This window comes from Nicotiana tomentosiformis, chromosome 2, assembly GCF_000390325.3.
Source record: "Nicotiana tomentosiformis chromosome 2, ASM39032v3, whole genome shotgun sequence".
Lineage (NCBI taxonomy): Eukaryota > Viridiplantae > Streptophyta > Magnoliopsida > Solanales > Solanaceae > Nicotiana > Nicotiana tomentosiformis.
The window spans coordinates 45,424,920-45,449,635 of record NC_090813.1 but is presented as its reverse complement, the minus strand read 5'-3'; the positions used below and the strand labels follow the sequence as shown (position 1 = coordinate 45,449,635).

The window sequence follows — 24,716 nt, the reverse complement described above, 5'->3', positions numbered from 1 at the left end:
TTAATATGTCTGTTAATAGATCACTCTTCATTGTGAGAAGAAAAAGACAGCATGTAACATTGTCTTAAAGGGGGTAAGGACTAATAAGCAATTACAAAAAGAAAATTTCATATAAAAAGAAGGAACTTCCATGTGTCTGAAAATTGGCCTAACCACATTAGGCATAACTACAGCTTTGCTTGGAATACATGCTTCATATTTCTATTCAAATCTTGGACTAAAACATCTGCTTTTATAGCCTGAGAGGGAAAAATAACGTCTGATATATTTTCAGTTCCATATTCCATTAGACCTTTGTATTGCATTCGAGTCTATTTTTGATTAATTTTGTGCTTTATACTCGAATTTAGACAAATTAATATAAAGAATACTTTCTTAATCAAAATATAACCCCACACACGGACATATATAAAGATAATAATACCAAAAGCATCTTTAGAAGTTTAATTTCATTAAAAGTATATCCTAGGTTGCACGTTTGCATTAAATGTTGTGCTTTATACACAAATCTAAACAAATAAAAAAGAGAACATTTTCTCATATACACAGTACACACACTACATAAAGAGAACATTACCAAAAGCAATCTTTAGAAGAGCATGGGTCCCAATATGAGCAAGTGCGCTCTTAAGTCTTTCATGGCCCTCAAGCTCATCAACAAAATATGGAACACATTTCCCTTGTTCAAAAGTCTCGACCAATACTGCAGGATGCATGCACTAGGGGATAGACAGGCTTTGGGAAAGAGACATACTTAAATATGCAGCTTCCCTAGCAAGATCAACTTGAGACATCATAAAAATAGCAAATTGCTGTACGCTTTCATCCAACCTTAACCACTTCAGTTTAGGAATAATCTCAAAATCTCGTCTAATTGATTCACCCACTCCAGGATGTCTAACTTGAAGGATTGCATATAGATGTTCGTAACACGTACGGATGGCTTATACACTTGAACAATACTTCTCCTCGGATTTATCGAAAATTTCAGAAAGTTTTCGACCAAATGCTTTTTCAGTTGTCCTTTTCGTGTAAGCAAAGCTATGTTCAGGAGCTTTTGTTTGAAGCTTTGATAGCTCAGTACACAAATCTCTAGAGAAAAGATCAGGCCGTGTAGCTGCCCATTGGCCCCATTTGATCTTTCAGAGTGTCCTACGAACTGTTAGTCCCGCAAATATTGCTGTATTTGTAAATAATAATCCTGGGAAATATAAGTTATCGTAATGAAACAGTAATTAATTCGAGCCCACTGAATTCATAGTGTTTCCTTAAGGAATTTAATCCCCTCCTAGTACCCAAGGTTATGGATTATTTCCTTCCAGGATAGAACGAATCATACACCGGTGTAGCGGTACTTCAAACCCCAGTGTTTCAGCGAACACAAAGTTTGGTAGCAAATCACACTTACAGTTGCTTTGTTTGAAGTTAAAACAATGCAGAACAAAGGAGTAGAAACTCAGAAAATCGTATGGAAATGCTGAGAGGAAGGAGTGCAATGTATAGCCAAAGTTGAGCGTTTTCAGTTTGATGTATCTTTCTTCAACAGCTGCTGCACATATTTAAAGCAGTCAGCTTTGAAGATGAACGACCCTCCACCCTCCATGGTGGAGCATGCACTAGCTTGTTTGTGGAGCAAGCACTTGGCCATGGTGGGAAGAGCATTAGGCGGCTGCTATTACAGCTGGTGGTCAATACACGGATTGGAACATATCCGTTACAAATGCGGATAATCTTACGTTAATATTTACTATTAATAAATAAATTTGGTCCAAAAAATTAATCAATCAAGCATTTGACCAAATCTAAATCCAAATCCGAAGCCGAAGCCGAGCGAGCGACGACGACGACGGCGCAAGGCTTGCTTTCTTCTTAACTCTTTAAGAGCTACAAGAAGTGCAATTATATATATACCCACCAAAAATCTTTTCCTCTTACAATATGGGACAATGTCTCATTGTCAAGAGGGGGAAACTTAAAATTTTACTCAAAAATTTTATTTTTCCCTCCATTTCCCATTCACCCTCATTTTAAGACTATTTCATCTTAAATAACAAAAACCTCAACAATACCCCACATGAATGGGGAATGGCTATATCACGGAAGTATGCATGGAAAAACTGTGTGATTTGCAAGCAAGGATTAATCGCATCTGGATAAGTAGGTTTCCCTTTGAACTTTCCGTAGTGAACTTATGTCGGATATACTCGGTCAATTGGTAGATTTGATATCTTTAAACCGTCGATCTTTGGTGTATACCTAGACAAACATAAGTCATACAATCAACCCTTAACTGTCTTTGGTTCTCATTGTTGTATTCGTTTCAGCCATGAACACCGCCTGGTTTCATAAGTGCGTAGAGAACTGGCCTTACAAAGTTCTCCTTGAAGCGGCTAACACTTCACACTTACATAGGTGATTCCTAAACGTGTCATCATATAGATACACTATTTGATATACCCCGTATCAAATTTAGAAATCATTAAAAAGCCTTAATGCTTTATTCTTGGTACTGAACATTGTCTCATCACGAGAAGGACTAAAATTTTATTTGACAATGTTGAACCGTCATTAATGTCTTTATTTGATCTCCTTGAACCTAGATCTTGGGATCTCCAGTCTTCTAGGTAGAGTTACCGCCACAATGAGTTGTTCTCGGCCATAGCCCAATTCCCCTTGATGATTTCTCAACTACCTCTCTAGTTAGGCCTTTTGTAAGTGGATCCGACACATTATCACTTGACTTTACATAGTCAATCGTGATAATTCCTCTAGAGTAATTGCCTAACGATTTCATGTCTTCGTCATATATGACGAGATTTACCGTTATACATAACGCTCCCAGCCCTTCCAATTACCGCTTGACTATCACAATGTATGCATATTGGTGCCAACGGTTTGGGCCAAAATGGAATGTCTTCCAAGAAATTCCGGAGCCATTCAACTTCTTCACCTGCTTTATCTAAGGCTATGAATTCAGCCTCCATTGTAGAGCGGGCAATACATGTTTGTTTGGACGACTTCCAAGATACCGCTCCTCCACCAATAGTGAATACATATCCACTCATGGACTTAGAATCAGTTGAACCGGTGATCCAATTTGCATCACAGTATCCCTCAATCACCGCAGGGAATTTACTGTAGTGCAAGTCAAAGTTCAGGGTATGTTCTAAATATCCCAAAACTCGTTTCATTGCCATCCATTGAGATTGGCCTGGATTGCTCGTATATCGACTCAGTTTACTTATAGCACAAGCTATATCTGGTCGTGTACAATTCATGATATACATTAAGCATCCCAACACACGAGCATAATCCAATTGTGATACTCAGTTGATTTACCCCTTAATTACTATTACAATCAACATTTCAGAATAATGCTTTGGCCTTTATTCTTTGCTAATGCAAGATTCACGTCAATTGGAGTCTTTGCAACTTTAAAGCCCAAGTGCTTGAATTTTTCAAGTACTGTCTTAATATAATGAGATTGTGACAATGCCAGACCTTGAGGAGTCTTATGGATCTTAATTCCCAGAATTAAATCAGCAACTCCCAAGTCTTTCATATCAAACTTGCTATTGAGCATACGCTTAGTAGCATTTATGTTGGCAATGTCATTACTCATTATTAGCATATCATCCACATATAAGCAAACAATGACTATGTGATTTGGAACATTTTTAATGTACACACATTTATCACATTCATTCATCTTAAAACCATTTGATAACATTGTTTGGTCAAATTTCGCATGCCATTGTTTGGGTGCTTGTTTTAGTCCGTAAAGAGACTTAACAAGTCTACATACCTTCTTTTCTTTACCTGGAACCACAAACCCTTCAGGTTGTTCCATGTAAATTTCTTCCTCCAACTCTCCATTTAAGAAGGCCGTCTTAACATCCATTTGATGAATTTCAAGACCATACACTGCAGCTAATGCTACTAACATCCGTATGGACGTAATTCTTGTAACTGGAGAGTATGTATCAAAGTAGTCTAGACCTTCTCGTTGTCTATACCCTTTGACTACGAGTCTTGCCTTGAATTTATCAATAGTGCCATCATCTTTGATTTTTCTCTTAAAAATCCATTTAGAACCCAAAGGTTTATTTCCAAGAGGAAGATCAACCAATTCCCATGTATGGTTGTTCAATATTGATTCTATTTCACTATTGACTGCCTCTTTCCAAAATAATGATTCCGAAGAAGTCATAGCTTCTTTAAATGTTTGAGGCTCATTCTTCAATAAGAAAGTCACAAAATCTGGTCCAAATGAAATAGAAGTTCTTTGACGTTTACTACGTCTTGGATCCTCCTGATTACATGTACTTTCTTTTGTTTCTTCCCGAGGTCGTTTAGATCCTTCACCAAACGACTCACATTCCTTTTTATACGGATATATATTTTCAAAGAACTCAGCATTATCTGATTCTATAACCGTATTATTATGAATGTCGGGATTTTCTGATTTATGAACCAGAAATCGATATGCTTTACTATTTGTCGCATATCCTATGAAAACACAATCAACGGTTTTCGGTCCTATCTTTACCCTTTTAGGTTTAGGAACTTGCACTTTTGCCAAACACCCCCACACTTTAAAATAATTCAAGTTGGGCTTCCTTCCTTTCCATTTTTCATATGGAATGGATTGTGTTTTGCTATGGGGCACTCGATTTAATATTCGATTAGCCGTAAGAATGGCTTCCCCCCACAAGTTCTGTGGCAAACCAGAACTTATCAACAACGCATTCATCATCTCCTTTAATGTGCGATTCTTTCTTTCCGCAATCCCATTAGATTGGGGCGTGTAAGGGGCTGTTGTTTGATGAATAATTCCATATTCTAAACATATTTCTTCAAAAGGAGATTCATATTCACTACCCATATCACTTCTTATCATTTTTACTTTCTTGTTAAGTTGCGTTTCAACTTCATTTTTGTATTGCCTGAATGCGTCTATTGCTTAATCTTTACTATTCAGTAAGTAAACATAGCAATATCGAGTACCATCGTCAATAAAAGTTATGAAATACTTCTTTCCACCGCGAGATGGTATTGACTTCATGTCACAAATATCTGTGTGAATTAAGTCTAAAGGATTTAAATTCCTTTCAACTGACTTATAAGGATGTTTAACATACTTAGATTCCACACATGTTTGACATTTTGATTTTTCGCATTCAAACTTAGGCAGTACTTCCAAGTTAATCATTTTCCGCAAGGTTTTATAATTGACATGACCCAAACGTACATGCCATAAATCATTTGACTCAAGTAAGTAAGAAGAAGCTGAAATATTATTATTGTTTTCCACAACCATTACATTTAGATTGAAAAGGCCCTTGGTGAGGTAACCTTTTCCTACAAATATTTCATTCTTACTTATGACAACCTTGTCGGACACAAAAACGCACTTAAAACCGTGCTTAACAAGAAATCCAGTAGAGAGTAAATTCTTTCTCATTTCGGGAACATGAAGGACATTGTTCAAAGTCATGACCCTACCAGAAGTCATTTTCAGAAATATCTTCCCATATCCTTCAACTTTTGCTATTGAAGCATTTCCCATATAAACTGTCTCTCCGGGTCCACCAAGAGCATAAGTAGCAAAAGGTTCTCTAACTGCACAAACATGGCGAGTGGCTCCAGAATCAAACCACCACTGTTTAGGATTTCCCACCAAGTTACATTCAGAAAGCATGGCACACAAGTTATCAACATCATCATGCTTTACTACCATATTTGCTTGACCCCTTTTCTTATCTTTCTTCGGAGCACGATACTCCGTAGATTTGTGTCCGATTTTCCCATAGTTGTAGCAGTTTTCACTGAACCGCTTCTTGCTTGGGTTGTATTTTGGAACAGAAGCCTTCTTCCTCTTTTTGTTATCTTCAACAATATTTGCTCCCATAATTGTTGAATTTCCACGGCCTCTCCTTTCAGCAGCTTTATTGTCCTCTTCGATTCTCAACCGAACAATGAGATCTTCAAGAGACATTTTTTTTCGTTTGTGTTTCAAATAATTTTTGAAGTCCTTCCACAACGGAGGCAACTTCTCAATCATTGCTGCTACTTGGAATGCTTCATTGATGACAAGACCTTCAGCAAGTAGATCATGAATAATCACTTGCAATTTCTGGACTTGGGTAATAACAGACTTACTATCTACCATTTTGTAGTCCAAAAATTTTGCGGCAACGAATTTCTTTATCCCGGCATCTTCAGTTTTATATTTCTTTTCAAGCGCATTCCACAATTCTTTTGACATCTCCACGCCACTGTATACATTATACAGATTATCATCCAGTCCGCTAAGAATATAATTCTTGCATAAAAAATTAAAATACTTCCACGCTTCAATCACGACAAAGCGTTCATTCTCTGGAGTTTTATCTGGCAGATCAGGAACATCTTCCTTGATGAACTTCTGTAGACATAACGTAGTTAAGTAGAAGAACATCTTCTGCTGCCAGCGCCTGAAATCAATCCGAAAAAATTTTCTGGGTTTTTCTGCCGGTGTTCGGCTTGTCGATGCGTTGGCAGTCACCGTCGGAACAACTTGGTTTTCACTTTCAGTCGTCATTTTTTTAGGTAAAAGAATGACACAAACAAACGTTTAATAAATATTTTCAAACTGGAGTAAAAATCACGTAGATTTTAATCTCCAACAAAACGCCACGAAGGCTTTACTCTCCAAAACGGGAGTACACAAAACCACAAAGGTTTTAGTTTGCAGAATAATAAGAATAACACAAATACAGAAATAAATATTAAATTCCTTAAGATTGTTAGTCCCGCCAATATTGCTGTATTTGTAAATAATAATTCTGGGAAATATAAGTTATCGTAATGAAACAGTAATTAATTCGAGCCCACTGGATTCACAGTGTTTCCTTAAGGAATTTAATCCCCTCCTAGTACCCAAGGTTATGGATTATTTCCTCCCAGGATAGAACGAATCACACACCGGTATAGCGGTACTTCAAACCCCAGTGTTTCAGCGAACACAAAGTTCGGTAGCAAATCACACTTAGAGTTGCTTTGTTTGAAGTTAAAACAATGCAGAACAAAGGAGTAGAAACTCAGAAAATCGTATGGAAATGCTGAGAGGAAGGAGTACAATGTATAGCCAAAGTTGAGCGTTTTTAGTTTGGTGTATCTTTCTTCAACGCTTCCACGCTTCAATCACGACAAAGCGTTCATTCTCTGGAGTTTTATCTGGCAGATCAGGAACATCTTCCTTGATGAACTTCTGTAGACATAACGTAGTTAAGTAGAAGAACATCTTCTGCTGCCAGCGCCTGAAATCAATCCGAAAAAATTTTCTGGGTTTTTCTGCCGGTGTTCGGCTTGTCGATGCGTTGGCAGTCACCGTCGGAACAACTTGATTTTCACTTTCAGTCGTCATTTTTTTAGGTAAAAGAATGACACAAACAAACGTTTAATAAATATTTTCAAACTGGAGTAAAAATCACGTAGATTTTAATCTCCAACAAAACGCCACGAAGGCTTTACTCTCCAAAACGGGAGTACACAAAACCACAAAGGTTTTAGTTTGCAGAATAATAAGAATAACACAAATACAGAAATAAATATTAAATTCCTTAAGATTGTTAGTCCCGCCAATATTGCTGTATTTGTAAATAATAATTCTGGGAAATATAAGTTATCGTAATGAAACAGTAATTAATTCGAGCCCACTGGATTCACAGTGTTTCCTTAAGGAATTTAATCCCCTCCTAGTACCCAAGGTTATGGATTATTTCCTCCCAGGATAGAACGAATCACACACCGGTATAGCGGTACTTCAAACCCCAGTGTTTCAGCGAACACAAAGTTCGGTAGCAAATCACACTTAGAGTTGCTTTGTTTGAAGTTAAAACAATGCAGAACAAAGGAGTAGAAACTCAGAAAATCGTATGGAAATGCTGAGAGGAAGGAGTACAATGTATAGCCAAAGTTGAGCGTTTTTAGTTTGGTGTATCTTTCTTCAACAACTGCTGCACATATTTATAGCAGTCAGCTTTGAAGATGAACGACCCTCCACCCTCCATGGTGGAGCATGCACTAGATTGGAACATATCCGTTACAAATGCGGATAATCTTACGTTAATATTTACTATTAACAAATAAATTTGGTCTAAAAAATTAATCAATCAATCATTTGAATCCGAAGCCGAAGCCGAAGCCGAGCGACGACGACGACGGCGCGAGGCTTGCTTTCTTCTTAACTCTTTAAAAGCTACAAGAAGAGCAATTATATATATACCCACCAAAAATCTTTTCCTCTTCCAATATAGGACAATGTCTCATTGTCAAGAGGGGGAAACTTAAAATTCACTCAAAAATTTCATTTTTCCCTCCATTTCCCATTCACCCTCATTTTAAGACTATTTCATCTTAAATAACAAAAGCCTCAACACCAACTACCTGAAGCCACATTTTCCTGAAAGTAGGTCCAAAAGAATCTACAAATAAAAGGCTCTCAACAGCAGAATAAAACCTTCAAATATGGAATGCAATAATGAGGTAATCAAAACATGTCCATCTTCAGCATGCCTGTACAAGTCTGGTGTATGCTTGTGCCAAGGCTATATTTCTTCCATATGTTAAGGCAAGAAAACCAGGGAGAACCACATAAGACCTGTTCAATGCCAAACTAAGTGCTTGCGCAAATCGACTTAAGCAGATAAAAGTTTGTCCTTTGTAGAAATATTTACGTGATAACTTCTTCCAAGCGATTTGTGCGTGATGACTTACAGCTGTTCCTGGTGAAGTTGTTAAACAACTCCCACGAAAAGTACTATGCATTCTATATATCATATTGCCCCCTAGTGATAGACACATATTGCCCGTAAAATCTACATCTAGGAGAACTTACCCCAATCCTAATAAGTTTTCCTCTTCTCGCTTGTTCTGGATAGATAGTGGTAGGATTTCTTCATAAGGATGATCCAAGTCCTTTAGTTTTACCAACTGTCAAGAATCTGCATTCCAAGCACAAGGCAACTTAGCAGATGCAAAATATAAAATATGTGGTCATTTCACACTAAAATAATTTCTTCTTTTTAAGATGTGCAACTCAAATACCAATTCAACAACAATGACAATTGGAATGACTACAGTAAAACATGAACGTTAGTTTCTCTATGCAGAACAAAAAAAGTCCTACACACCAAAAGCAAGACATCAGTGCAAAAAGTACTTCAAACAAAGGACAGCCTCCCAAATTTGGAAACTTTATGCTGCTTGCTTCAAGGTATACCATGGAACCCTAAATTTGAAAGAATAGTAGTATTTCATCTTTGAGCAGATGATAATTGGGAAAAATCCATAAGCAGGTTCCACTTTTCACTGCTGTTAACAAATAAGTAAAAAACAAAATATAAAAATGGAACTAGAGTAACCAGTCAAAATATTGATTTATTGAACATGAAACCTACAACAAGATCATTTCCAGCAGCCGGATGTTTTTGTTTTACTTACACCAGATAATAACCGTCTTGTATTTTATTTAATTTGAAAAAGGGGTTCAAAAACTTGAGAATTTAGAATTGAGCTATGCTAATGGAGTATCAAATGGCTACAGAAATCTTGCCACGTGAGCAAAGAGTTCCAACCAACTTAAGTTCCCAATGAAGACATAAAACTAAACGAATTAAAAACTATGTCTTCATGTCAATTATAGCAAAGGCGAAATGTCTAAAGACTCATGAAATCAACGAATAGGATAGCATATGTGGAATGAGATAGAAAAACAGAGGAAAGAGTAGACCTTGACATGGCGCATAGAGGAATTTAAAGGGGTAGCTGTTAATTTTTGCAGAGACTAATGTAGAGGGGAGGTGAAGAGCATCTCCGACTAGCATTTTTCAGAGGTTGTCGGTGACAAAGAGGAAGATGAGAAAACCATATGATATACGTGTAATTTTAAATGCTGCTCATTTCTTGTATCTTTGGACAATCAAACCTAGGTGACTACAAAAATAGAGGATTAATAGACAAGATTTAATTGAATTGATATAGCATTAGCAAAATCCACGAGGGTCGGATCACATGTAGGAATTTGTTCCATAGCTTATTATAGTTTGCGCAGAAATACCCAAAGATGTGATTAGATGGATAGAATCCTTTTAATAAAAAATTTACGGTCCTCGCTCTCTATAATAGCATTCCTCCTATAACATCATTCACTATAAAAGTCAAGTTTTTTTTAAAACCAATTTTTTAAATTATATTTTACCTCTCTATAACAACTTTTTACCTATAACACCAATAACCATATTTATAGTAGAACGCTCTTTGTAAAATTACTCATCTATGACAGTCATATAGAATCTTTAAGGTTACTAATAATAATTCTAAAAATATGCACACAATCTTTTCCATTGGAAAAAGTTTCTATTTTGCATAAGACATAAGATTTCAAGATTTGCACATGATATCTTTTCCACTGACAAATACCAAAAAATATTTAGAAAGAATATTTAACTATTAAGCTCTTAGATTGTCTTCAAGCAAAAGCTATTTGATACCTTTTTGCTGAAAATTTAGATACAAATCTTCACCAATTCAAGCGTTATATCGTTAGTAAGACAATGAAATCGTCGAAACAAGCTACAATTATAAAGTTCTTCCATTAATCTTGAAATAATTTATTTTTTTAAGTAGATTTAAAATATGTACCTTAGAGTTTAAATCTTTATATGTTTAATTATAAATTTATTAATAATGTATTAGCTTTCTTCAATATTTAACAAGTGAAATATGCATATTTTCTGAGATTTTTAATTTGAATAATTTCTTTATCTTTTATATGTAACATTGGAAAATGAAACATAGTTGATTTTTAGATAATTTTATCTATAAGGCCCAAAATATATTTAAACCTCAAATATTGTTATAATTATATAACATTCATTCATTATAAAAGCCAAAAACTATCGGAACAAACAAGGTTGTTATAGAGAGGGTTGTATATTGAAACTTAAAAATGTAAGATTCTTACTGTTATAAATCCAAATTAATCAAGTTACTGGACTATAGATATGGAATACTTAAATTTTGTGGAAAGTTGTTATGACAATTCAGTAATTAATTTGTCACATTTCGAACAGAATTGTCAAAGATATGTTATGCAATTCATGTATGGGTCAAAATATGCCCTAGAATATTTAACATAGGATAACACTAAAGAAAGAATCCTCGAGCCGTCGTTAGTCAAGGTGGAGCAGGAAGAAGTAAGACTCATAGCCGAAAAGTCGACGAGAGCCGTGGTCGAGGTATTGATAATGGTCGAAATCGAGCACCGTTGATGAAGCTGTAACAACTAGTTTTCAAAATAGGATATGTAAGAGAATATTCTAGTGGATATTCTCTGCACTTGTACTATTAGGGTTTACTAGAAATATGTCTCATATAAATAAAAAAGAGACAATGATACGAGACATGTGATATTCATTTGTAAGAACATATTTTTGTTTGACAAAAATATTCTCTCTCTCTTACTAAGTTACAAACATCACCTTTTCACGAAGATTCTTGTCGATATTATTCTATACATTTCCATCAGATTCGAGAATAATTCGAATATTCAAAGATTTGTCTGTCACTCATCATTGTCAGGAGGGACAACCATCTAGTTCGTCCTTTCTTGGGTGAATCATTCTTCCCATTTACTTAAGTGCTATTTATTGTTATTCATTGTTATTAAATGACGCATTATTACTCATACCTTTTGGAATAGTTATTGCATACTGTTATCACTATTCGACCAGATCTAATTGACGTTATCACACTCTCGTAAGCTACATCTAGAAATATTATTATTAACTAAGTTTAACCCATAATCCCATAGATTTAATTATTTGAACTAAAAATCATATTTTTTAGTCAAACAATTTGGCACCATCTGTGGGGATTTCTTAGTTAAATTTTTAGTTTCCTCTAAATCTACAACTAACACGGGTCACTAACGTCACAAAAAACAAGACCTCCTTTCTTCGTATACACAAATATCAACATGGCAGGTAACCAAGAAGAAAGGACGAGGATAATAAATGACCTCCAGACCAACCTCATGAACATCATCAATGAAAGCTGTGAAACGGGAGACGAAGGCGCGACGCCTAGTGCCTCCCCTAGGCGAGATGGTTCACCACCCCCTCACTGCAGCATCACAAAGTCTCGTGCTAAGGGAGCCTTGATCTCGCCCAATTTCACACCTCAATTCGAGGTTATGAAAACGGTCGATGCAATAATAATACCCAACAAGAGTCGGGGTTAAATTTCGCAGGGAGCTATATGTGTGGGAGTTAGTAGTATATATCGTAGCGTGTGAGTTTGTATCTAAATTTGTACTTCCACAAAATTGGGTTGTTTTAAAGTCTAATTTAAACTACGATTGCAATTTAATGAATAAACTAGGAAACTGTTTTTGTTGTTTTTCGAATGTTGTAAAAAGCCTAGGGCTATGACCTTCACCTAGGTGGTTTCTTAATGGGATCTAAACTTTAAAGCTTGTTTTATTGGTCGGGGTGTATTATAGCTATCAACGCTTAATTACCTACTCAATACCTCTCGATCACAGAGTGATTTTGTCCAAATGGGCATTGAACAAAACGGTTGATAAAAGCTTAAGTCGGGTTGTTATTATCTTTAGGTTCAACCCTTTAATTGGGCTTATCAATCTCTCGATTGACTCAATTTCTTGTTAGCCAAGTTTTCCTAGACTAAGTCTCTCTTTCTCAAGTAGACCAAGTCAAATAGGCATGAACTAATATTTGCAACCATTAATTCCATAAATAAAATCAAGAACAAGGCTAATTAATAAACACCTAACCATAAACAAGCAATAAATTAAACACCCATTAAGTTTACACACTAGGGTTGGGTCACAACCCTAGTGAAAATCTACCTACTCATGCTTGAGATGGAAGAAATAGAAGAAGAAATGATAATTAAACTCATATTCCTAATTAAAATGATAAAATCTATGTTCAATTAGCTCAAAATATGAAAAAGTACTAAAAAGAGTAAAAGAAAACGACTACTGTAGCAGCTGATGTCAAATGTTGACCTAAAAATGTGAAATTTATCTATTTATACAGGGCTGAAAATTTCTAACAAAAATACCCTTTCGGAGGTTCTGCGGCCGCAAAATTCCATATGCGGTCCGCAATTTTCTTCAGCTTGAGAGGATTGGAAAACTGCGGCCGCAATGCATTCCTTCTGCGGTTCGCAGAATTGTAACTGCGGCCGCACCTGGCTCTTCTGCGGTTCGCACTATTGTATCTACGGCCGCATAGATCTTCTTCTGCGGCCGCATAATTGTTGTGCGGTCTGCACTTCTGGGAGATTTGGAATGCATCTTCTGTGAACTTTGCTTCTGGCTCTGATTTTGCGGCCGCAAAATTCATGTGCGGGCCGCACTTTGCACCAATCTCTGATGGAATTTCCTTTATAACCTGCGGCCGCAGATGGAATTCTGCGGTCCGCACTTCTGAGGTTTTGTGCCATTTATGTATTTAGTTCATATTACTCCTTCTTGAGTTGGATTTCATCTCGGGAGGTCATCTTCCAATATTCCTGCAATTAAGCACATTTCAATAGTTTTAGGCAACACAATTAAACGCTTTTGGACTAAAATGGAAGCTAAAAGGCGCTAATAAGTAGTCAAAATTCTCACTTATCAACTCTCCCAAACTTAAGATTTTGCTTGTCCTCGAGAAAATAAATTGGTTTCCACCTCCACAAGTTAAGAGACATTCCAACAAATCAAAGTGAGTCACTCACACATCAATTGGGACCAACAATTACCCACATCACTTATGAATTATCAACAAGGCAACGAGTTAAACTTTTAAGCACAAATAGTTTTAATGTGACACTTGAGCATCAAGAGTTGACTTTATTCATCAAGGAAGCTCTCTATTTTATGTAGGTCATTGTGCATCCCAAACTCCTCCTCATCTACTCTCCGTGTTTTACCTTAATACTGTATTTACCGCGTTTTACATCTCTATCATGTAAATACTTGGCAATGTGTTATTATCTTTGCAATAAAGCATGCTCCACATCATATTCCACTTGTGCCCAACTAATACCATAGCGGCACTTGATGAGTGTCCGCGCTTTTCCAAATATTACCCTTTTAATTTGGAAAGGCTTATTTACGGTACAACTAATCGATCAGCGGTGTAGTCAACGGTTTCGTGCCTTTTCCTCTCAAGTTGTCCACTTGAGGGTACTGGTCTAGACCCTTCTAGAAACCTCATTTCAATATCAACTGTGCATGCATCATGTCAAACCTAGTACAGGTTAGAACGTTGTCCACGCGATAATCCACTAAGATAAGCCTTGTCCAAAGTTCGACGGGATTTCCATAATCTCAATGGACACCATCACGTTATGTGTATTACTTAGAGAAAACATGTCGATATATTGATCATTAATGTGTAAATAGTCAGACTCGGAGGGGGAAAGGGCTAACTCTATTTGTTTTGCAGAAAATGAGGCACGACGTTCCCAGGTTCGGTATGGTTCAAAACATCCCACCTTTGCTGCTTGATTGGTGGAACGACCTCTCACCTAGTGACAAGAATCATGTGAAAAGGGTCCTCGGAAATTTACCTTCCTTATTGGACATTCGGCCAAATAACGCATTGATTGAGGCCGCCACTATGTTTTGGGATGAGAAAAGAGCTTTCTTCCGCTTTGGTGATATAGAAATGACCTCTTTCTTAGAGGAAATAGGAGGCTTCACTAGGCTGCCATGAGATAGTCTGGGTTTACTAGTACCAGAAAATCGCACTCCCCGCGGTTTTTTGAAAATGATGGGTTTCAAGAAAAATGATGAATTACTCTATCTGAAGGAGTCCTACATACCATTTGAATTCCTTTATGAATGTTATGGGCATAGCAAGTCATATCGCCTTCACCGTGATAAACTTGCCATTACTTCTTTGGGTTGGACACACCGCCGAGTCTTTGTGTTCATTGTCTATTTTTTGGGGTTGCTGATATTTCCAATGAAAGGGAGGAGAATCCACACTCGCTTAGCCATGGTCACTAGGACTCTAATGGAAGGAATTGAAGGGAAAACTTACACTATCATCCCTATGATCTTGGCCGAAATATGCCGAGTTCCAGATCGATGCAAGCAGGGGTACGGACATTTCGAGAGCTGTAATCTGTTGCTGTAGGTTTGGTTATTAGAACATTTCCAAAGAGGTGAATATTGTCAGGAACTTCTGCGACGACCATTGAATGACTACATAGCCTACCATCATCCAAAAAGAATGACATTTATCCCATATAGGTTTGTGCAACCTGGAAATGCTGTGAGCTGGGTGCGTTTCTTTACCAATTAGACTGACAAAAAGGTACATCGGATGTTCGAATGGTTCCCTAGCAGCGAAGTCATCATTAGGTCTAGAGAGACTACTCATCTAGTACTGATCGGATTGAGGGGAATCTATCCTTATGCTCCTATAAGGGTAATGAGGCAAGCGGAAAGAAAACAGGCAATACCTCGGGTTTCCAACATGGTCCAGTACAAAGCAAATTTTAAAGGGGACATCATCCCATTCAAGTTCGAGGCAAAACACATGTGGAACCAAAAGGTCATTGTGGAAAAGGATACTATCGAGCCAGACAGGTACCATGCCGTGTATACTTCTACCCATCATGGTTGGTAGATGATATAGCGGGAGATGTCAAGACAGGGATTAATCTGAAAAATAGGGTTATAGATGACGCTGCTGAAGCACAAGTCAAGTATAGGATGCTGCGCAAGAGGGTTTTCGAGTCTCAAGCTAGACATTTAGAATAGCACAAAGTGGATATGGAAGCCATCAACGAATGAAAAGAAATTGCTACTAAATCAACAGAAAGATTGGAATATTTGGAGCAAGGGTTAATGGAACTTGAGGGGAAGATGAGGAAGAGGCTCTCGGATTGTCAGAATACGGAAGGCAATGAGGGAGGGCACCTAGCAAGGGCTTACCTACTATTGGACATGCGTGACCTAGGGAACTTGATCGATGGATCCAAGTAGGCCAAGCATGGAGAAGGTCCCTCTGGGGCCAAATAGATTAGGAAATGATGTTCTTTACTACTTTTTATCTTAGTTTTAGATTTCGATTGTAATAAGGCAAATGCCATTAGTAATTTTCTTATTATCGTCGTTTTAGTATGGATCTGATTCATTTTCGCATTAATGAAATGACACAATTATTGGCATCAATTTTCTCCAAGTCTATGTGTCGCTTATGCCCACCTCGGGCACAACGAGGTCCCCCAAATTAGGACGCGAATTTATTTACTGATTCTGCAACACATGTTCAATATCGCAAACATCCTTTCAATATCCCTTACTGACTTGGTTACCTTTTTTGTTTTTCTTTTCTTTTGTTTATTCCCATTCCCCAAAGGTTGGTTCGTGCATACTGGCATCTTCCGCATATCACACTAGATCCAGAGGTCCTCCTCCTCCACCAAGTGATCCTAAAGGCAGAAGCAAATGGAAAGAGAAAATGGACGATTTAAGCGGTATCAGAAAGGACAATGCAGAGAATGTTGAAACCTCGGACTATCGGAATACTCTAGCACAGAATGAATTGGTCCTACGTCTGGAATAGAAAATATTGGAGCTACAAGGGGAACTTGAGCAGGTCCGGAACTTGGCAAACCTTTCCATCACCCTAAACGTCCCCGACCTTAACTAACAAAACACAAACGCCCAAAACCCGGTACCTCCCCAAAACACACAAAATCTGCAAAATCCTCCAACACCACATTAATACGCCACACCTCCTCAAAATCACAACCCTCCACCGATACCTACTCCTCAACTACACCATCACCACCCAACTAAATACCCGCAAATAACCACATACAACACCCCTCAGAATGTACCATAGCCTACTCCTGACCCGCAAAACTCGACCAATGACCACCATTACGCCTAGGTTCCCGGAGTCCACCAAAGCAATCCCATATATGTGGAAACCCTACCCGAATCCGCTGAGAAGGACCTGCTCATCAAGAACATGGTGGAGGAATTCAAGAAACTTACTGGCAGAGTTCAAAGTGTCGAAGGGGGAAAATGCATTGAGGGTTTGAATTATGAAGATTTGTGTACTCGGCCAGATGTAGAACTGCCAAAGGGTTACAAACCTCCTAAGTTCGAAATGTTCGACGGAACTGGTGATCCGAAGGTGCACTTGAGAACATATTGTGACAAGCTTGTAGGAGTTGGCAGGGATGAAAGAATCTGCATGAAGCTGTTCATGAGGAGCCTCACCGGAGACGCCCTGTCTTGGTACATCAGTCAGAATCCAAAGAAATGGGTTAATTGGGTGAGTATGGCATCAGATTTCATGGATCTGTTCAGGTTTAACACAGAAAACACACCAGACGTTTTCTACATTCAGAATCTCAAGAAGAGGCCAACAGAAACTTTCTGCGAGTATGCTACTCGATGGAGGTCTGAAGCTGCAAAAGTAAGGCCAGCACTGAAAGAAGAACAAATGAATAAGTTCTTCGTCAGAGCTCAAGATCCGCAATACTACGAAAGACTGATGGTTATTGAAAACCATAAATTTTCGGACATCATCAAATTGGGAGAAAGAATAGAAGAAGGGATCAAAAGCGGAATTGTGACAAATTTTGAAGCACTTTAAGCCACAAATAAAGCCTTACAGTCAGGAGGTATCTCCAAGAAGAAAGAAGTAGGTGCAGTAATGGTATCCCAAGGTCCAAAGTCTCCTCTCACATACCAAACACCTCCACCCACATATCAACCCTCACCTCCCAGATACCAACAACCTGCCGCCACTTACCACTCACCACCAGCCCGCCAAAACTACCAAAAACCTAGACCAAGTTTCGACCGCAGACCACCCAGACAATACACCCCAATTGCTGAACCTATAGACCAACTGTATGAGAGACTGAAGGTTGTCGGTTATATCACTCCCATTCCCGTTGTTGCTATGGAAAACTCCTCCCAGTGGATTAATCCAAATAAGACATGTGCTTATCACTCAGGCATGAAGGGTCATACTATTGATGAGTCGTACTTTGAAGGATAAGATTCAGACATTAATCGACACCAAGGTCATACAGAAAAAAGAGGCGACACCCAATGTCTGTAACAATCCTCTCCCGGATCATAGGGGTGGAAGGGTAAACGTGATAGAGACCGATGAAGAATGGGACTCGGAAGGGTCGATTGGACTCATCTGAGAAGGGGATAATCCTAAAATATCTCCAATCACTCTCACACCCGTCGTGGTACAAAATCAGGCAACAATTGAAGTTGAGGTAGCTGCACCAACTCCGTTTGAGTTTGAAGTAACAACACCCTTCACCATGATGGTAGCACCTACGCCGTTTTATAAGTCTAACGCTATACCATGTGATTATGTTACGGAAGCAAGAAGGAAAGGAAAGACAAAAATAGAAAAAACATGTGCAGCGCAAGGCATGACCAAAACTGGTAGGGTTATACACCCGAGCATTTGGGAGGAACGAGCAAAGAAGCTGCATCTAAATCGTCAGTCATTGAGACTGGACCGAACAACCTTTGGAGAAAGGTGCAAGCAAGGGAATATTATGTGGTTGATCATCTGAACAAAACCCCTGCTCAAATATCCATTTTATCACTGATGTAAAACTCCGAGACACATAGGAATGCCCTAATGAAGGTGTTGAATGAAGCCTACGTACCCAACAACATCACCAGTGGAGAAATGACCAACATGGTAGGGCAGGTGTTGGAAAGCCACAAGATCACTTTCATAAAGATGAGCTGCCACCAGAAGGACTAAGTCACAACAAGGCACTGCATATCACAGTGCCGTTTGAGGACAAGTTCATTGCCAGAGTCCTGATAGATGGGGGTTCGAGTCTCAACATATGTCCACTAACTACTCTGAAAAGACTGGGTAAAAGCCTGCACGAGATACGAGCAGGAAGTATGAATGTGAAAGCATTTGATGGGTCTCAAAGGGCCACAATTGGGGAGACCAACCTCAGCCTACAGATGGGCCTAACCTGGTTTGATGTTGAGTTTCAAGTGTTGGACATATCTGCTACCTACAACATATTATTGGGATGACCTTGGATACATGCCGCTGGGGCCATGGCTTCCACACTACATCAAGCCATGAAGTTTGAGTGGAACCATCAGGAAGTGATCATCCATGGGGACGGAAGTAATCCCATTTACACCAATCAAATTGTTCCGGTCATCGAGAATAGAAGGAAGTTGGGTGGAGAAACATACCATCGCATCGAGCGCGATAACACAATTGAAAAAGACAAATGGTGGAGCAATAAGATAGAAGGCATATTAGCATGGACAGGGTATGAACCTGGCAAGGGTCTTGGTAAGAATCTCCAGGGGATTACCAAACCAATACAGCTAAAGCGTCACGGCATAACTTTTGGGCTTGGGTATGAATATACCTTGCACGAGTATCAGAATTGGTCGCCACCATGGCATGGTCCTTATTACCCTTTAGAACAACCGGTACCACATTTGCACCTGTCATTTCATCAAACTGACATGGTGTGGGGGTCCGAAGAAGATGAAGTTTTGGTTGGCATAAGGAATTTGTTTCTGGATGATGAAGACATGGATTGCAATGCGATAGTTGAGGAGGAGGAAGGCCTTATTATTCAGACCGTGGAGAAGGGAGTTGTTCTAAAGAACTGGACTGCCGCACCATCAAGGGACCGTCGAGTTCCTGGGTAGCCTGGCAATTAGCATCATTTATTTTTAAAGCAATTTTATGAGCATCTAAGACATTTTTAGTATTTTGTTTTAAGCATATTTTGTTTTGAAATAATTGCTCGAGTCATCGAGCCATACTTGTTTGATGTTTTCAAGATTTATCTAATGCATTGTTATTTTTAGTATTTATTATTATTCTTTACATTTGTTTTCTCTACAGCATTATTATTACCTATCCCGATGAACCTACGACTGTGACATGTAATGAGACAACGCAATATAAGGATAGTGATTCAGAGGATCTGGAAGAGGATGTAATACCTGAGGAAATTGTCAGAGAAGTGAAAAATTTTGAAATCAAGCCTAAATCCAATTTGGATGAGACCGAAACAGTTAATTTGGGAGACTCCGAAACAGTCAAGGAAACGCATGTAAGCATTCACCTATCACAATCAGAGAAGGAAGAGTACATCCGGTTCTTGAAGGAGTATGAGGATATTTTTGCATGATCTTATGATGATATGACCGGTTTGAGCATGTCCATAGTAGCTCATAAACTATCTACCAACCTTATGTGTCTGCCTGTAAAGCATAAGCTCAGAAAGTTCAAACCAGATATGAGTCTAAAAATAAAGGAGGAAGTCACCAAGCAGATCAAAGCCAAGGTTCTCAGAATGGTTGAATATCCGACCTGGTTGGCTAACATTGTTTCGGTTCCAAAGAAAGATGGGAAGGTCAGAGTGTGTGTCGACTATCAGGATTTAAACAGAGCAAGTCCCAAAGATGATTTCCCTTTGCCCAATATACACATTGACAACTGTGCCAAGCATGAACTTCAATCCTTTGTGGATTGCTTCGCGGGATATCATCAGATCTGGATGGATAAAGTGTATTTCAAAAAGTCAGCCTTTATTACACCATGGAGAGTATATTGTTACAAGATGATGCCGTTTGGCCTAAAGAATACTGGAGCCACCTATATGAGGTCCATGACAGCCATTTTTCACGACATGATATACAAGGAGATAGAGGTGTACGTGGATAATGTCATCATCAAATCCAAGAGAAGCACAAATCATATAGCAGATTTAAGGAAATTTTTTGATCGACTTCGAATGTACAACCTGAAACTGAATCCCGCAAAATGTGCCTTCGGAGTCCCTGCTGGAATGTTGTTAGGGTTCATCGTCAGCCACCGAGGAATTGAGCTAGACCCATCAAAGGTCAAGGCTATCCAAGGTTTGCCACCTCCGAAGAACAAGAAAGATGTGATGAGTTTCTTAGGGCGTCTCAATTACATCAGCCATTTCTTAGTACAATCAACTCTGATCTGTGAACCTATTTTTAAAATGCTCAAGAAAGACACTGCAACAAGTTGGATTGAAGAGTGCCAGAAAGCCTTTGACAAGATCGAGGAATATTTATCTAAACCACCTGTTTTGGTCCCACCGGAACCTGGGAGACCTCTGCTACTCTATTCATCTGTACTGGATGGGGCTTTCAACTATGTCTTGGGACAACACGACGAGACGGGAAGAAAAGAACAGGCCATATACTATCTAAGTAAGAAGTTCACACCCTATGAAGCACGGTATTCTTTGTTGGAACGCACCTGCTGCGCTTTGACATGGATAACTCAAAAGTTGAGGCACTACTTCTGTGCCTACACTACATATCTCATATCAAGAATGGACCCGTTGAAATACATCTTCCAGAAACCCATGCCTATCGGAAAGTTGGCGAAATGGCAAATATTGTTGAGTGAGTTCGACATCATCTATGTAACGCAGAAGGTAGTCAAAGGGCAAGCATTGGCAGATCATTTGGCAGAAAATCCTGTAGACGGAGAATACGAACCATTGAAAATGTATTTTCCCGACGAGAAAGTATTATTTGTGGGAGAACACATCACTGAAGCATACGATGATTGGAGGATGTTCTTCGACGGAGCCACGAACTTCAAATGCGTAGGTATTGGAGCTGTCTTAGTATCAGAAACTGGCCAACACTATCCGGTATCCGCAAAACTCAAGTTTCCATGTACCAACAATATGGCAGAATATGAGGCTTGCATCTTGGGACTCAAGTTGCCCATTGACATGAACGTTCAGGAGTTGCTGGTGATTAGAGATTTCGATCTCTTAGTACATCAGGTTTCAGGAGAGTAGGCCACGAAGAACACTAAGATATTACCATATCTGTATTGTGTACAAGAGTTGATGAAGAGATTCACAAAAATAGAGTTCAAACATGTTCCGAGAATCCAGAATGAGTTCGCAGATGCATTGGCCACTTTATCTTCCATGATACAACACCCAGAAAAGAATTTCATCGATCTTATCCCAGTAGGGATTCATAACCAGCCAGTTTATTGTGCTCACGTTGAAGAAGAAATTGATGGAAATCCATGGTTCCATGACATCAAAGAATATTTTGCAAAAGGAGAATACTCGGAGCACGCAAATCATACTCAGAAACGCACTCTCCGAAGATTATCTAACCACTTCTTCCAAAACGGAGGAATTCTGTACAGAAGGACTCTAGATCTAGGGTTATTATGATATGTCGACGCCAAGGAAGCATCCAAATTGCTTGAAGAGATATATGCCGGAACTTGCGAACCATACATGAATGTCTTCGTCTTAGCTAAGAAGATATTAAGAGCAGGATATTTTTGGATGACTACGGAAACAGACTGCATCAGGTATGTCCAAAAGTGTCATCAATGCCAAGTCCATATTGATATGATACGAGTGCCACCCAATGAACTCAATGCAACAAGTTCACCTTGGCCTTTCTCCGCTTGGGGGATGGATTTCATCGGTTCAATCATAACAGTTGCTTCAAATGGGCACCGGTTCATTCTAGTGGCCATAGATTATTTCACAAAATGGGTTGAAGCCACATCTTACAAGGCTGTAACTAAAAAGGTCATAGCAGACTTCGTTAGGGATCGTATTCTCTATCGATTCGGGGTACCGGAATCAATCATCACCGACAATGCCGCCAACCTTAATAGTGATTTGATGAAATCCATGTGTGAAACCTTCAAGATCAAGCATAAAAATTCCACAGCATACAGACCACAAATGAATGGAGCTATGGAAGCTGCCAATAAGAACATCAAGAAGATATTAAGGAAGATGGTAGATAATCACAAACAATGGCACGCGAAGTTACCATTTTCCCTACTTGGATATCATACCACGGTTCACACATCAACTGGGGAAACTCCTTATTTGCTGGTCTATGGCACTGAAGCCGTCATTCCCGTCGAAGTAGAAATTCCTTCTTTGAGAATGATATATGATGCTGAACTCAGTGATGCAGAATGAATACAAAGTCGCTATGAACAACAGGCTCTCATTGACGAAAAAAGAATGAATGCGATATGTCACGGTCAACTTTACCAGAACAGAATGTCCAGATCCTTCAACAAAAAGGTCAGGACTAGACAATTCACGCTAAGGCAGCTGGTGCTGAAGCGGATCTTCCTGCATCAAGATGAAGCCAAAGGGAAATTTTCACCCCATTGGCAAGGGCCCTACATGGTTCACAGAGTACTAACAGGAGGAGCACTCATACATGCAGAGATGGACAGAGAAGTTTGGCCAAAACCTATCAACTCAGACGCAGTCAAGAGATACTATGTTTAGATTCTTTACATTTCTTCATCTGATGTAACTGAACTATGCTTGACCTGATTCCCGTTTAAGAGAGGATACGTAGGCAACCCTGTGAGTTCGGTCACATCTCAATAAAATCTTCATTTTTGCCATGGTCAGAAACTGGGGCAGAATTTTGAGGAGAACCCGCAAAATTCTAAAGCAAGTCTAGCCAATTTTGTCATACGCAGAACAATCAAAGAATTGCTTTTAAACTGGGGCAAAATTTTGAGGACCCTCAAAATTCTAAAGCAAGGAGGTCGCAATGTCTCTAAAATATGTCACCGTCATTTGTTCATCTAACTTAGTTGATATTGCATACTACTATATTTTAAATAACTACATTCATCAAATTCACGCATGCAAATAGCCAGATGTTACCTAGGGTGACTCAAACAGGATCTCAAGACAGGAGCACACGCAAAGCAGAAGACGAAAGCGTGAACCAACCTTCCCCTACAAAACTCACAATTTTTCTTTGGATGCAGGCATAGTAAGACAATAATATCTGCAGACACATCAAGTCACTACCTTCAAGATAGAAAATTATCTATCCCAAGCATCTCCAGCTAAGAAACACTCTACTATCACTCATCATTTTTTTTGCATGAGGCTAAGCCCTGCCTCCCTAATTACATAAGGCTAAGCGCTGCCTTTCCTTATATCGAGACTAAGAATTGTCTCCTATTTATCATGAGGCTAAGCCCTACCTCCCTAATTGCATAAGGCTAAGCACTGTCTTTCCTTACATGAGACTAAGCCATGCCTCCCTAATTGCATAAGGCTAAGCACTGCCTTTCCTTGTATGAGGCTAAGCACTGCCTTCCTTTGCAAAAGACTAAGCATTGTCTCCTTTCTTTGTATCGAGACTAAGCATTGTCTCCTATTTGCATGAGACTAAGCATTGTCTCCTATTTTGCATGAGGCTAAGACCTGCCTCCCTAATTGCATAAGGCTAAGCATTGTCTTCCTTTGCATCGAAACTAAGCATTGTCTCCTATCTGCATGAGACTAAGCATTGTCTCTTATTTTGCACGAGGCTAAGCCCTGCCTCCCTAATTAAATAAGGCTAAGCACTGCCTTTACTTGCATGAGGCTAAGCACTGCCTTCCTTTGCAAAAAACTAAGCATTGTCTCCTATTTGCATGAGTCTAAGCCCTGCCTCCCCTTTTTGCATAAGGCTAAGCACTGCCTTTTCCTCAAGACTAAAATGTTATCTTTATTATGCCATCTAAAACCTGGCACTACCCTCTACTCACCCAGGGCTAGGCACTGCCCTCACCTTACCCAAGACTAAGCTTTGTCTTGTC

General features: G+C 38.9%; 1 protein-coding gene and 1 long non-coding RNA gene across 2 annotated transcripts; one reads left to right on the top strand and one right to left on the bottom strand.

Annotated features, from left to right (window-relative positions):
* Positions 1-8,420: 8,420 nt before the first annotated feature.
* LOC104105357 (uncharacterized) lies at positions 8,421-10,011 on the bottom strand. The gene is made up of 3 exons (XR_688341.4): positions 9,776-10,011; positions 8,504-8,987; positions 8,421-8,446 (listed from the first exon to the last, which is right to left on the bottom strand). It is a non-coding gene; the product is annotated as an uncharacterized lncRNA (long non-coding RNA).
* Positions 10,012-21,429: 11,418 nt separating this feature from the next.
* On the top strand, positions 21,430-21,909 carry LOC138904719 (uncharacterized). The gene has a single exon (XM_070193225.1). The coding sequence runs from the start codon at positions 21,430-21,432 to the stop codon at positions 21,907-21,909; it is 480 nt and encodes a 159-aa protein (XP_070049326.1).
* Positions 21,910-24,716: the final 2,807 nt, after the last annotated feature.